Genomic DNA, 14,100 nt, shown 5'->3' with positions numbered 1-14,100 from the left:
AAGGTTGTTATAGAGATCGACAAGAGGATTAATGAATTAATTAGAGGCAAGGGTTGTTCAGAATTATCCTGATTTAATGAAGGGATATTAAATTTAGTGGAAACTGGCAAAGTACTAAAAATAAAATACTTATAGTAGTATGTGGAACAATCGGTTGATTTAGTCAGTATTTCCTTATGAAAATGTACGAATGTACGGAAATATTGGAGAATTAGATGATGAAAATACTGATGGATTGCATTCTCCGCAAATGAAGAATTGTTTACTCGTTTTTCGAAATATCGTTTCGGGATACAGTTCAAACATTTTCGTCACTTTAATTAATTGTTCAAGACTACTTCGACTGTGCTTGATCACATAAAGTACTTTCTTAAAATGCTCAAGGCTTTCATGACAGGTAGACTGCATCTTTTTATGCATTTATGAAAAATTTAAATGCGCTACAATGTGTAGAATATACATAATATGCAAATATATACAAAACATGCCAGCTAATGTACTTTTTATAACATCCAAAGAGTAAAAAAATCTTTATCTAAGTTCCTGTTAAGAAAATTAAAAATTTAAATAAACATACACGGTCTAACAATGAAATTTAATTATATTTATACCAAATTATCATCTCTAACAATAATTTAATTATTTATATAGAATTAATGCAATGTTAACACTGGAAAAATCACACAGACAAGGAAGAAACACATTCTCCCTTTGGCTAACGCACAATACTCCAAAAAAACCTCGTTAAGTTAGGAGAATAACAAGATGAACTGGGAAGTTTTAATTTTTAAAGATCGCGGAGTCGCGTTAGAGCTTTAAAGACAGCAAAATTGCAATCGTAATCTTCCGTTGTTGACACTCTTCTTCGTTTAATATTCGCCATCGCCTCGTTTTCCACAGAAAAAAAAACGTCTAAGGTGTATATTCAAATAGAAAGAAAGGGTAAAAGCCAGGCGAATAGGAATTGATAGCTGTTCGGTAAATCTAAATGATGTTTCCGCAGTTGCCTGACTCCGCAATAATAAATATTATCGCGACGATCAAAATAACGAGCATATTTGGCCCGGTGCCACGTATTCGAGGATTGTCCGCTATTCTTCTAACCTCCACGGTTCGGTGTGACATTTTCATATTCCATTTCTGATAAACTCCAGTTGAAAAACGTAAATAAGTTCGAATGATATTTCGTTGCGTTATCGAAGTGATCACATTATACTAAGTGCATGGTTCTGAAAGTAAAGAGAAAGATTGTTTTCCATGCTCTACTCCTCTGCATAATCGTACGAATTGATACTTACGCGGTATGGCGGCCAATATTCTTTGAGAAAACGCCGGAAGGTTTTAGATGGTGGGAAATTATAGGTTTTCACCAACTTTTTAGATTTTACTCGAGTTACGTTGTTTTATGAAAAATTGAATTAATTTTTCTACAATGGGCGTATCTACAACGTGTTATACTTTTATAGATTTTTAATTGACCAAATTGATAAATGTACTCTTTTCGAGAAAACGATTTCAAATTTTAGAACATTATATTTTCTTTATAAAAGAATTCCGGAAAATGTCATTTTATCGTTAATGATTAATAAAAAGTAATTTTTCTAACAAACTTTAGTTTTCTAACAGAGACGACTATTTCAGATTTGGAATAATAAACCTTCTGGTTTATTACTTCATGTTGTTATAACAATGTTAATTAACATATTTCAAACAGACTACGTAAAAATATATCTTTTCCATGTTATCATTTAATTAACTGCTGGTCACATAAAAATGTATCTTCCCTCTACTGATACTACATATATATATTTTTTTTAGTCATAATAATTTTTTTTAAATAATTTTAAATCAAAATAGAAGAATTTTATTGAAGATGAAAATGATGTACTCTCTAAATGTAAATGATGGTTAAATGATGGATAATATGTGAAAGAAATATTTTTACGTGGCAAGAGTGAAATGTATTGATTTGACATGATTAGTGATTTAGATGAGTGAAAGAAATTATTTTATGATATTGAAGACTCATTAGAAGACGCAAGATCTTACTGGAAACGCCATCAAGAGTGAGATCATTGATCGAATAAAAAGAGCAATTTTATTTGGTTTCTTCAGCACCATATAAGGATCACGCACAATAGCTGCTTTCCAGAGTAATGGAAACGTGAAATACGAAATCCTTGTACGACTTTCCTGACCATTGGATAGCACGGTACGAATTTCTATTGTGACTTTATCGATAAGTTATCGTCTGTAGTGTGTATTGAGACGAAAAGGAAATTATATGATTTAACGAATCCCTTAACTCTATATTTTTACAAAAAATTTTGAAATGATTTACTTTGTCAAACAAAGGGAATTTTTTTTCTAATAGAAAATGGGATTTATTTTCTTTACTGATCCAAGGAAAATTAAAATAAATTAATGACAAAATTGGAAAATTAATAAAATGGAATTTGAATTTTTTTTTAATTTAACACAATCATTATACTTTAACAGATATCCAATAAATATTCGATAGTAATATACACTATATAATTTACTCCGCTCAGAATCGCAAATCGAATGCAGTTACAAACCCTCTCGCGATGTTCGTTCTACGTTACAGTTAATTGCACGGAAGCACAATAGGATTTTGCAAGTGACTGCAAAACCTAGCATTTCGTTTCGTCCTGCTAATCTCTGTTGCGCAAACTAACGTACAAATTAATCCTTGTAACAGGACAACCACACAAATTTTACATTTTCCATCTAAAATAAACGATGTCATTTTGTAAAACTAAAATAACCTTCGAGTTAGACAATATCGTTTCAGAATGTTTTGTTGAAGAAGTAGAAGTTACCTCAAGAAATCAAATTTATTGTAATTCTTATGGAAGTAATCAAAATGTTGGGGTTATCTAGCAAGCGTGTAAGAATAACTTTCAACTTTAATATATAAGACTTTTACACAATTTTTGAGGTCAAAATACCAAAATATAGAAATTCGATGCGGTTTTGTGATATTCCCCGTAAAAATAAAAGCTGTTATGCCACGAGGCTTAGTATAGGCCGTATTTCTAATCGTCGCTCGCGCTCCTACAGTGTCGCAAATTGATCGTCTTATCTGCCCGACGGAAAATATACAATGTATCGACGAGCGCATAGTTGTCACCAAGCAGCGAGTTCCAGAAACGTCGATTTCGGTCCGTTATTTCATGCACACAAAGAAGGTGGCATACGTGATTCTAGGCGCAAATGGTGGCGTGATCCGAGCGTAGTGGGGGTCGTCTGCTCGAGAAGACAAAGAAATGATCGAAGGGCAATCAGTCTCATTTGAAGATTCAAACGACAGACATCGAGAGATCTGACGATTGAAATTAAAGTCGCTTAATCTAACGAATTCATTGAGAGATATCGTAAAGTCGAATCGAATGTCTGTAACACATTAATTGTATTCATCGCTAAATAATTTGTGACCCTTTTATTATTATATAATTTATTGTTAAAAATACAAGTTATATTAACCTATTAATACAGTGTTAAATTCATTGAACTACCTCTGTTATCCTAACCGAAACAGGGGAACGATTAATTCGTGGCGTCGATTATACGAATCATAACGAGAATTTACGCCTCTCGCTGACGCGTTTTCCTCGCGATCGCGTCTTTCCGCGAACGGTCGTAACAAAAGCCTTGTTAAAAGAAATACAGAAATATGGAAATCTAGAAAACTACACTAGAGTTAGATCAAAATCTACGTTGAGATATATGATATATTTTTCACGATTTATTCTGTTTCGAAAACCTGCGCAAAAATGAGAATCCTTTCGATAACACTATTACTTTTTTTTTTAAATGGCAGTCATTAATTCTTTTGTCGAAATGAAGTGAAAATGAAACGACTAAAAGTGTAATTTCCGTTTCGTCCCATCCACGAAGAAAATCGAGGAAGACTAAAAAGCGGTCGGTTAGGTGTCGAAAGTGGAAAACGGGGGAGACATGGCTCGTTTTCCGTGGGAATCCACTGGTAATCGTGAGTCTCGTCGCGGGCGAAACAGAGCGGAGTCAGGTCGAATAAGCGGACGAAAGAGGCGCGAGGAGATGGCCGCCATTTAAAATCCACGTTCGAAAAGATAATGGCAACTGACCTGAAAACGACACTCCGCTATTTCGTCGAGTGTACCAGCGACCGACTTATTCGAGAGGGAAGAGGAAATGCGGTTTCAAATGTCGCTCTTTCCGCAACACGACAAAACGAATGATAATGTACAAAAACGGTTAACGGTGCATTGTACAGGATAGAAATTTATTTCGTTGACTTTTGAAGACGTTAATTTACAAAGAATTTTAAGAATACAAAGAAATCTTTTCTAAGGATAGTTAATTGGAAGATAAAATAGTTCTACTGTCTGTAGATAATGAAAGAATTAATCCCAAATTAGGTGGACAAATTGGATCATCAGTGAACCAAGCGAAATTTCACCCTTTAATTTCTTTCTTCTTTCTTCTATTGAAAAAGCTTCTGGTATTTGTTTCAACAGGCGATTGAATGTAACAAAGGCATTGATAAAAGCACTTAAAAAATATTGTTGAACTTTTAGAAGCCTAAAATCGGATCTCTAGCGATGCAATTAGAATTCCATCCTTTAATTTTTTTCCCTCGAATTTTTATTTTCATGGGAAAATGTTTCTAGTATTTGGCTCAAGGGTTGCTTGTATGATATAATAGAAATATAAGAGGGACTAAAGCTTCACTCTTAACATTATTTATTATTTTACAACATTATTTCTGCATTTTTATGGTAAATAAAGGGCTAAGAATGTAAGCGAATGTAGGACATGCTGTGACGTTCAAGAATTGAAAACATTCCAATCGAGTGATCTTTAAGACTTTCAAAGTAGTTATTATGCATGCACTTCCGTAAACAAGTGATCAAGACCTGTGCTGATTTAAAAACAGGAGCGACGATATAAAAGAGGAACAAGTTAACTAGAAATAATCATGCTCTTCTGTCGAATTTTTGATATTCTTTCATATTTCGAGTCTATCTTTCAGTTATTAGCACTATTTGTCATCAAATTTTTTAGAAGATACGCTCCATTTATCGCAACAATCTTTAAGCATTCTTTTATACCAGTTTACTTAGAGCATAATGAATCTTAAGCAACGGTATTTAATAAAATTATTCAAAGAATTAATGAACAAAATTGTATAAGCATCCACGGTTTAGTACATACAACAAAAATACATTTATATGACGTAAAAGATACGTCATTGGTTGAACTGCGAACGAACACTACATAAAATACACAGTGTACCACCAGCTTCAAACGTGTTAACCTAAACCTACTTCTAACGAAACCGATCCAAGAAATCCTCGACTCTCCAAACAGAGTGATAATCGAAGAAAAAAACGAAGAAAGAGAAAGCTTGAAAGTATCGTACAGACGCAACATAGTCAGTAAATACACGACTCGACTAAAGCCTGATCCGAAATCCTAACGATGAAAGGGTTTCGGTGGAAATCTTTTTCGGAGGAGTAGCGAGGGCACGAAAGCTTACAGACCTAAGCAGAAGTTACGAGGGTTGAGTCGCGTGCAAGGGTTAACTCGGCAAAGTGGATACGGTTTACGATTCCTTCCGGCTCGATTTCTCGCTCACCGGAAAGAGATCCAGGTGCTAAGGCAATCGTCTGCGTCCTTCTACCGAATTAGAAATCAGGATTTCTCAAGAAACCGATAAATAAAAGATGACACATAAAGTTTCGCGGGAGGGACGGTAGCGAGTTTTAACTTTCAAGGACCGGATCATGGGTTATCCGATTCGTAATGTTTCACGACGATCCGATACTTTTGAAGTTACTGCTCCGCGAAGTTTCTCCGACATCGGAAAATGGACGTAGAAATTATTTCAGACATATTTCGGAGCAAGGCGGAAGCTAATATGCAGGATGTCACATTTGATTTTCACCTTAGTGGCTCTGATCGCTTACATATTCAGTGTCCAGTAGGGATCTTTTTCATGTTAAATGCTCAATGGTTTTGGATAATTTTTAAGTAAAGAAGTGCATAGTCTTCTTATTGTGCAAGGTTGATTTGGAAATAAAGTATTAGATACTAATGATTTTAAATAGAACACTTAAAAAAAAATTTTAATAGAATATTTTATATTTTGAGAGATATTATAAAACTTAAGAATGTTTGGAAATTATTAGGTCGTCCGAAAAGATTCTTTATAAGGAACTAATGGTTGCACAACATTTTCCGTTTTATATTATTTTATCGAGTTATGTATGATCCATTTTGTTCTATCAAGATAAAGATTACAAGGTTCAACAGATTAGGTTTCATGTTTGTATAAAGGTGCGTGTTGTTGTAAAACACGTATCCGTAAAAGAAAGACACTTTTCGGACAACCTAATACATGTTTGTGAAGAGTTAATATCTAAAATAATATCAATAATTGAATGTAAATAAAAGATAAACTTTATTCTTAATGTATAAAGTTTCATTCCTTCCATAAAATATTTAATTTTCTTTAATCAACACCAGTTTATTTAATATCGGCATATATAGAAATAGAATATCCGTTCTTATTAAATATTAATGGTAGTTATCCACTTAACGTCTTCGAATCTGTGGTCAGAGGTCCAATTACCCGTTAAAGAGTAAAGAGCGAAAGTACAACTTTTAGTCGATGATGTGACGTACAAGCACAATTTAAAGTTGGTAAAATCAAACATTAATTAGCAAGTTATGGGAAGTAATAATATAGAACATTCGATATACGAAGCTTCGTAACGCTGATGATGAAAGCCATGCGTCGATCGTAGTTTAGATCCTACTTTAACATAAAGTTTCGCTATGCTAACGTGGTTTTAGTTAACCACCGACTTATCTTCATCGCACGAATAATAATCATCTATACCATATTGTATGCACAGAAGATGGTAAAGATGAGTCCACACAACGTAAATGCGATAACATAAAGTTACCTATTTATAAACGTTAAGTGCTGTAAATGCAAATGAGTAACAAAATAAAGAAATATATAAAGAGGAAGGAATAGAGGAATTACATAATTACATAATTACCATTACATAATTACTCTATTCTTATATGTAAAGATTATTGCTATATTTCTATCTATATTTTATTGTTTCTATTAACTTTTACCCATTTCTGTTAATCTCAATTAATTTGCAGCGCTATAACATTATTTTTCTCATGTTTATTTAATTAGTAACTCGTTTTTATCATTTTCACAGCACTAATTCCTGTATTTTTACCTATTTTTACTGATTTCGATCATTTATTTATTCGATTCGATTATTTATTATTAATTTTTCAACTTCAATCAACTTCCATCAATCTTTATTATTTTAAGATATTGTTACACATGAAAAGATTAGAGCTATTATTTCTCTAATAGATCATAGAGCAGAAGGTACGGAAGATTCGACTTGATTTCTTAATTATCACAAGAGGTTCGTTCCTTCTTCAAATCGTTCAATGACAGAATTATTTAAAAAGTTGCCTTCTAGACACATACCTGCAGCGACTGCGGCCAGATACAAGTCTGATTCGTTTGTCTGTCCCCAATGTACATGGATGGATCAGAGGAGCTACACCTATCGGTTCCATTTGCCCCTGCTCTACCATATTGAGCTAGAACGACAGAGATGGTGGTACCTAGTGGACACTTCAGTGTCATCGACTCCTCGTCACAAGCTGCGCGCTGATAGGTCTTCAGGGTGCCTAATAACAAGGCTGTTACGTTAAACATGTTCGTGCAATGTAAGATGCGATGTAAGATGCAGAAATGAAGATTATTTAACGAGGAAATGGAATTGTTGCAAGTACACAAGAAGATTAATTAATGAAATTATAAAAGAAATTGTCGATGAAATTTTTCAGCCAAAAAGTCAGAATAAAATGATTTATTCGGTTAATTAGGAAATCGTGTGATTTGTATGGAATTAAAGAGATATTTCAATCACCGATGACAATGAAATGTAAGATAATAATAAATGTGAAGCACAGGATATTCAAATATGAAAAGACAGAAAAAAGATATAAAGCAACAGATGAAAGAGTTGCGCGAACAGATATACGAACGAAAGAAAGGACGAAAGGGAAGTAAAATACACAGAAACGATCGAAAGGAAGGAACCACCGACAGCGTGGATCGATCGATGACCCGTTACATTGTCGCCGCAATGGTGATTAGTTCCGGGGGATTGGCGGTAATTAACGAGTGGATCAATCGAGGATCGGTTGAACGGCGATGTATCGATGACACCCGCGAAAGCAGTGTCGTTTCGTTTACACGCGCAATACAAGCCAGTCGGGATGAACAACGGACCACATTTGTGAAGTTCAACGGCGAGTTTGCGCACAAAACCGCACACGTTACCGAGTTTCAGTCAAACCGATTGGTATCATGATCGACGTCGAGAAGAACGGCAGGACGAACCATTTATAAAGTTGTTAATTTCGTTTCATTTTTTTAAATAATTTTTTTTAAAGAGAATCGTGTGTTGATGATGTTGATAAAAGTTTCATCATTGAATAAGTATGATAATAGAAATTTTATAGAGGAATGAATAGCGTTATACAGAATGTAGAGATTGTTAGTACAACAATTGCGCAGAGAGAATGCATAGAGGTTATACAGAAACAATGGCGTTAGTAGGTATAGTAAATATTGATAGATTGTGTGGGTCCGAAGTTGAAGCAAAATAATGAATGAAATTTATAATAATATAAAACGAATTTGATTTTTTCATAGCAAAAATAATAAAACGCGAGATAGAAAAAGTTTATATTACAAAGATAGCGAAGTAGACGCAAGTATAGGAAATAGCAATTATAAAACCAAAGCAACAACATTCAAAAAATGATGAAAACAATGTTTGAAACATTATGGAAATAAAAGACATTGTTTTAATAAAGAAATAGACATTAATTGCAGAATATAGGATATAAATTAAGCAGGATATAAGAAATGTTTTTTAGTTAAAAGCGTTTAACCGTTAGGGATACATTACGCGGAGCAATTAAGTCGTTGGCCCAACAAGATGTTCAACAAAATGTTAGTGTATCAGTACAGTCACCGTGAACGTGGTTTGTTAGCATGCCAATGTGGTTACCATCAGCATGATTTATTAACGTGTCATTGTTGTCACCGTCACCACGATGTACCAGGCATTGTGGTCACCATCGGTGCGATACACCGCCATGTTATCGTGGTTACCATCACCAGAGTTAATCAGCGTGTCGTTGTTACCATGCGAATTGTTACGGTGCCGTTGTTCCAACCGCCACCGTCGCCATCACCAAAGTCGTCGTAAATGACCAATCAAATGGAGCAGTCCGAAGGAAAGCATGAAACAAGAAATAAGAAAATTTCTGTTAGCTACACAACATTATGTATAATACTTGTAAAATGTAATGAAATTAATTGTTCATTATAAAGAGATAATAAAATATTACGGTAAAATACAAATATATGTATTTCCTATTGCATTTTTTATCGTTATGAAAAACTAATAAGTAATTATAGAAATAAGGGTGGCAGAAATGTTTTTAAAATTCTTTATCAATTTTGCAACACTGTATAATATTCGTTACTTTTAGAATAAGAGAAATTGTATATTTTTTTATCATTTATGTATTTGTATCCGTCTCTTTATTTTCAATATAATATCACTGATATAAGAATCATTTTTGATAAAACCTCGAATTTTTATATAAATATCTTGATTAATCTAAAAGGTACGTTTTTAATAAAATCAAACAATTCATATAAAGATAATAATCATCGTTCCAATAACACGTCATTGAAATTGACCGAAGAGTCCTGTTTTGCGGCCAAGTTTCAGGACAAAATACAACACAAACAAGAATACACAAAAGCCACGCTCCACTGCGACTTAAATCCAAAAAACAAAAATAAACACAAAAACCGAAAAACCAATAATGAACACATAATACAGCATGGCTACGCCGTACCGACGCGTATCGGTACTTTTGCCTAACACACTATACTCAAATTCATTGTTTATTGTGAATTTCAAAAATGTATAAAAAAACAAATCTTGGCAAAATAAACTATTTAAAAAAAAAAACATCATTGAAATTGCAGATGAGTATCTTAGTTAATTCTCTTATTAATTTAGAAAACGCAGTTTTTTTAATAGAATCATTATTCACAATGAAAGCACCGCGACTATAAAAGATTAGTACAGTTCAATTTTACTCTCGTCTTATAAAAACAAATGAAACACATGTCATATATTATCGAAACCAAATGTAGGCACAACTTTCGGGATAATAAACTTCCTCCTAATTGAGCGTCAGTGAGTTGGAAATGCAAGGAAAATTTCTGATTGCTTGCGGAATTCTCGCGCGAACCACATGAAAGGGACGAACAGACGTGCGAAATTTCTCAGCTTTTCGACCATGTAGGACGAGAACCGATAGATCGATGTCGAAGCAGTAGACCCGATAATTTAGATGGGACTAGACGAGTACTCTTCGAGGAACATCCACCCCTACGCTTCGAACCCTCTTGCTACCGATCGTTGCTTCGCAAAACGTTGGCAAAGTTGTGGTGAAACGTGGCCCGAAGGCTATCGTTCGTTCTACGCCGGTAATTTCGTTTATGCGGGAGAAAGGTAAATTTCATTGCTGTCGAACATCTAATTGCATCGACGCATCGTTAGAATAAAGTACCTGATCCTCGTTTCTCGCTGCTTTATACCAATGTGATCGAAACGTATCGCTATGGAGGTTAACCCGATTGCGATGGTATTTTCAGGATGAATAAGGATTGTTCGGTTTAGAAAGGAGTGAATGGTTAAATGGTTAGAAAGATTATTGGGAAATAATTTCTAAACGTAACAATAAGATTATAGAAACTGCTTAATTAGAATTTTGTCCCATCCTTAAATTGTTGGTGTTTCGAAGAAACTTTTTTAATTTTATGGGTTGAAGAGGCTAGTACAAAGACACTATCAAGTTTTGTAACTTAAGGTTTTGAATTGGGATATTTAACAATTTGGATATTTAGATCTGAACTTTGAATTTTAATCTTTAAATTTGAATATTGAAATTTACAATAAATCTGCATTTTTTAACGTTTACAGTTTTTAATCTGCAGTATTAAACAGTTTGAATTTACCTTCCTAATTAACTGAATAAATAGTTTTACTGATTACTCTGAAACATCGTTTCCCAGATTTTATTAAAATTCCTATTGTACAATAACTTATCCCATCTTATACTATTCTTAGCATATCCCTTCATCCTCCAAGTCGAAAAATTAAAAAGCCTAAAATTTCACTCCCTACATCATATTTACTAAACAACTCTCTAACCAAAATATCGGAAAGTACAACAATTCCAATCACATGTCGTTGCATTTCATTGTAAACCATATACGATGGCTGAAAATACAAACCAAAGATCCCCGATGCTTCGAAGCTTTCCACTATTGCCCGTTATGTCTTTAATACACGTTGTAAGGCTCACGGGCGGAGATTACCAACGCGTAATTACACGAAGCACGATCGTACGTCTCAGAAACTCATGACAGCGGCTTTTTTTGTCCGGAATCTCGTGAACGTTTCAATCCTTGCCGGGCTTCGCCTCGAGTTTCAGCAGCGCTGTAACGCCTTTATGAGGCTATTTCTCAAACTTGCAATATCGTGCCGCCCGTTCTTCCGTCTCATTAACTCCACACGCTCTTTACAAGTGTGCCAGAAAGAAAAAGATCGACCCCCATGGAAGATATCCTCGCCACATTCGCGGCGAGTATCATGAGACGCAGACGAGTGTGGCCCGCTCCTGAAATCGCTTTTCACGGCGATCCGACAACCACCAGTGCAATCGCGATCCATCTTTCGACATCTCGAGGATTTACCTTCAAATATCTTGGATCTTCTCACCGATTGATGAGGAACATTTTTTTCGAAAAGCTTCTAATTTTTTGTTTCATCTATGTCACATTTGTTATGAGTCATTTTTATGAGTCATTTGAAACATTTCGACGCGCTGCTGAATTTTTTAAAAATATTGTTTCACCTAATTGTATTATTTGATTATGTTAGCATAAATAGGAAATAAGTTTTAAAATTCGATAAATCTTTGCTCGTACACCTTTTTTAATTTGCAATTCTTTCACTAGTGCGTTTCCGAGATTTTGACGAATCTCTTAAAATATAATTACCGTGTTAAGTTACATGATATACACCAAACATTTATGTACATTTTCTTTGAAAACATTAAACATATAAAGCAAGAAACTTATTCCATTTTAACTATGCTTAGAAACACTTTATTGTGGAAACTTTTTTTCTTATAGAAAGTGGATTATGAATTTTTTCGTATGAAAATATTTTTGACTTCTCCTGTAATCTTCTTTGCTATACGCACGACTTCTGTTTCAAGTAGATTTTAATATCACGTATTCATTTGACGATAGCTTTTAGACACTACCTACCGGGTCAGCTTGCTACTTTTATATTTTCGATAACTTTAAACAACCGCAACCACAAAGGAATTCATCCTTCTTTTTTCTAGTGCTCTTCTAAACCATTCATTTATCGCGAAATATTTCTTTCTGCATTCTTTGTATTCCTATGTTACAAACCATAAAACCATAAAAACAAAGAATAATAAACAATACACTTATGTACGTATACTTTGTATTACGATGTTCTCCGTTTTAAAGATTTTAATCGCTGAATTTTGCGTTCCTCGTGACTTTACCTTCTAAGTAACATGAAACTTTGTACATTGGAGCTGTATGCGCAGAAAAGCAAAAAAAAAACAAAGTTCAAATCTTCAAACTTTGAAATTTATTATTTAATATGCGAATTTTTTTTTTTTACAATTACTTAGAATTTTCTAGATACTTCCAAAATTTCCTAAATATATTTCTACACTTTGAAAAAAATTTATTTCTTTCCTTCATCGTTCATTTCAAAAAAAATTACTTGTGTTATAAATGTATTTGTTTGTATAAAATGATACATTACAAGAGTTCAATTCACAAATCGAATGAAGATTGTAGTCAACAATGAATTGCAATAAATTAGAACAAATTTTCTAATTTCTGGCTTTATAGCAATTATTCATGTCGTTTGATGTGAAAAATATTACAACGAAACATTCAGAAGTACTGCGACATGGAACCGATATCTATCAGACATATTGAAAATCAATGAAAAAGGGAGACGAGTAACAAAAGATATCGATGGGAGGTCGTATCAAGCAATAAAAAGCATCGACAAAGAATTAAGTTCTCTTTGAAATGGTCATTATTTTATACTGTCGATACGGCGTGTAGCTGGTCCTAGTATAAATTTCTACGATATGAAATTTGCCCTCTCTTATGCATGCGCGTAAATTTTTTTCCGAATCAACTCGTAATGCTTTTAATTTCAGGCTTCTATTTCGTTCGATGCTTGAAAATTAATGATTCTGCTTGGTCTCGTCCTCGAAACTGCCCACTATATTTTTCCTCTTTGATGTTCGGCTTTTTTATTCATTTTCCACCGTAGAGTTACGTCAAAAAAAGTCAAAGAGACTTGGAATCGAAAGTACCCAAGAGTTAATTAGTGTTTTAATTTTAATAGCGACTTAATATCTACAAATTTGATTAAATTTATTTTGCGATAAAACATGATTTAATTAACAGATTTTTTAAATTGCACAGCCACTTTAATGTTGTAATTACAAATATTGCTGTTTTAATGTGAAAGGAACTTATTGTTAAATAAGATATCTATTAAAATTATATAAAGTTACATTGTAAGCTACTTTATAAGAAAAAGACTTAAATTTTTGTTATCATAAAATCACGTGTAACGTTACAGAAATATAAATATTTCAAAGCTTAATTCTACATAATCTCAACTACAAATATACCTACAAATGTCTCACATAACTTTAACCACAAACATTCCACATAACTTCAACTACAAATATCAATTAAAGTTCAGTATTGCCAACATCACATCACACAGCTACACCGACATTTTAAAATCTCTTTCCATTTCTCACGCTCGCAATTAAATTCCCAATCCTGCACCAAAGCATACGGATATCACA

The 14,100-nt window shown here is 33.6% G+C and overlaps 1 protein-coding gene across 4 annotated transcripts in view; it reads right to left on the bottom strand.

Annotated features, from left to right (window-relative positions):
* Positions 1-14,100, bottom strand: part of LOC132910302 (protein eva-1) — a 319,015-nt gene that overhangs the window by 128,507 nt on the left and 176,408 nt on the right. For all 4 annotated transcript variants that reach the window (XM_060965881.1, XM_060965884.1, XM_060965882.1 and 1 more), the window contains one exon: positions 7,535-7,752. In XM_060965881.1, coding sequence (XP_060821864.1) covers positions 7,535-7,752 — 218 coding nt within the window. The remainder of the gene's footprint in view (positions 1-7,534; positions 7,753-14,100) is intronic.

Source organism: Bombus pascuorum, chromosome 9 (genome assembly GCF_905332965.1).
Source record: "Bombus pascuorum chromosome 9, iyBomPasc1.1, whole genome shotgun sequence".
NCBI classification, from domain to species: Eukaryota; Metazoa; Arthropoda; class Insecta; order Hymenoptera; family Apidae; genus Bombus; species Bombus pascuorum.
Note: the sequence above shows the minus strand (reverse complement) of the source record. Positions and strands in the feature narration are given on the sequence as shown.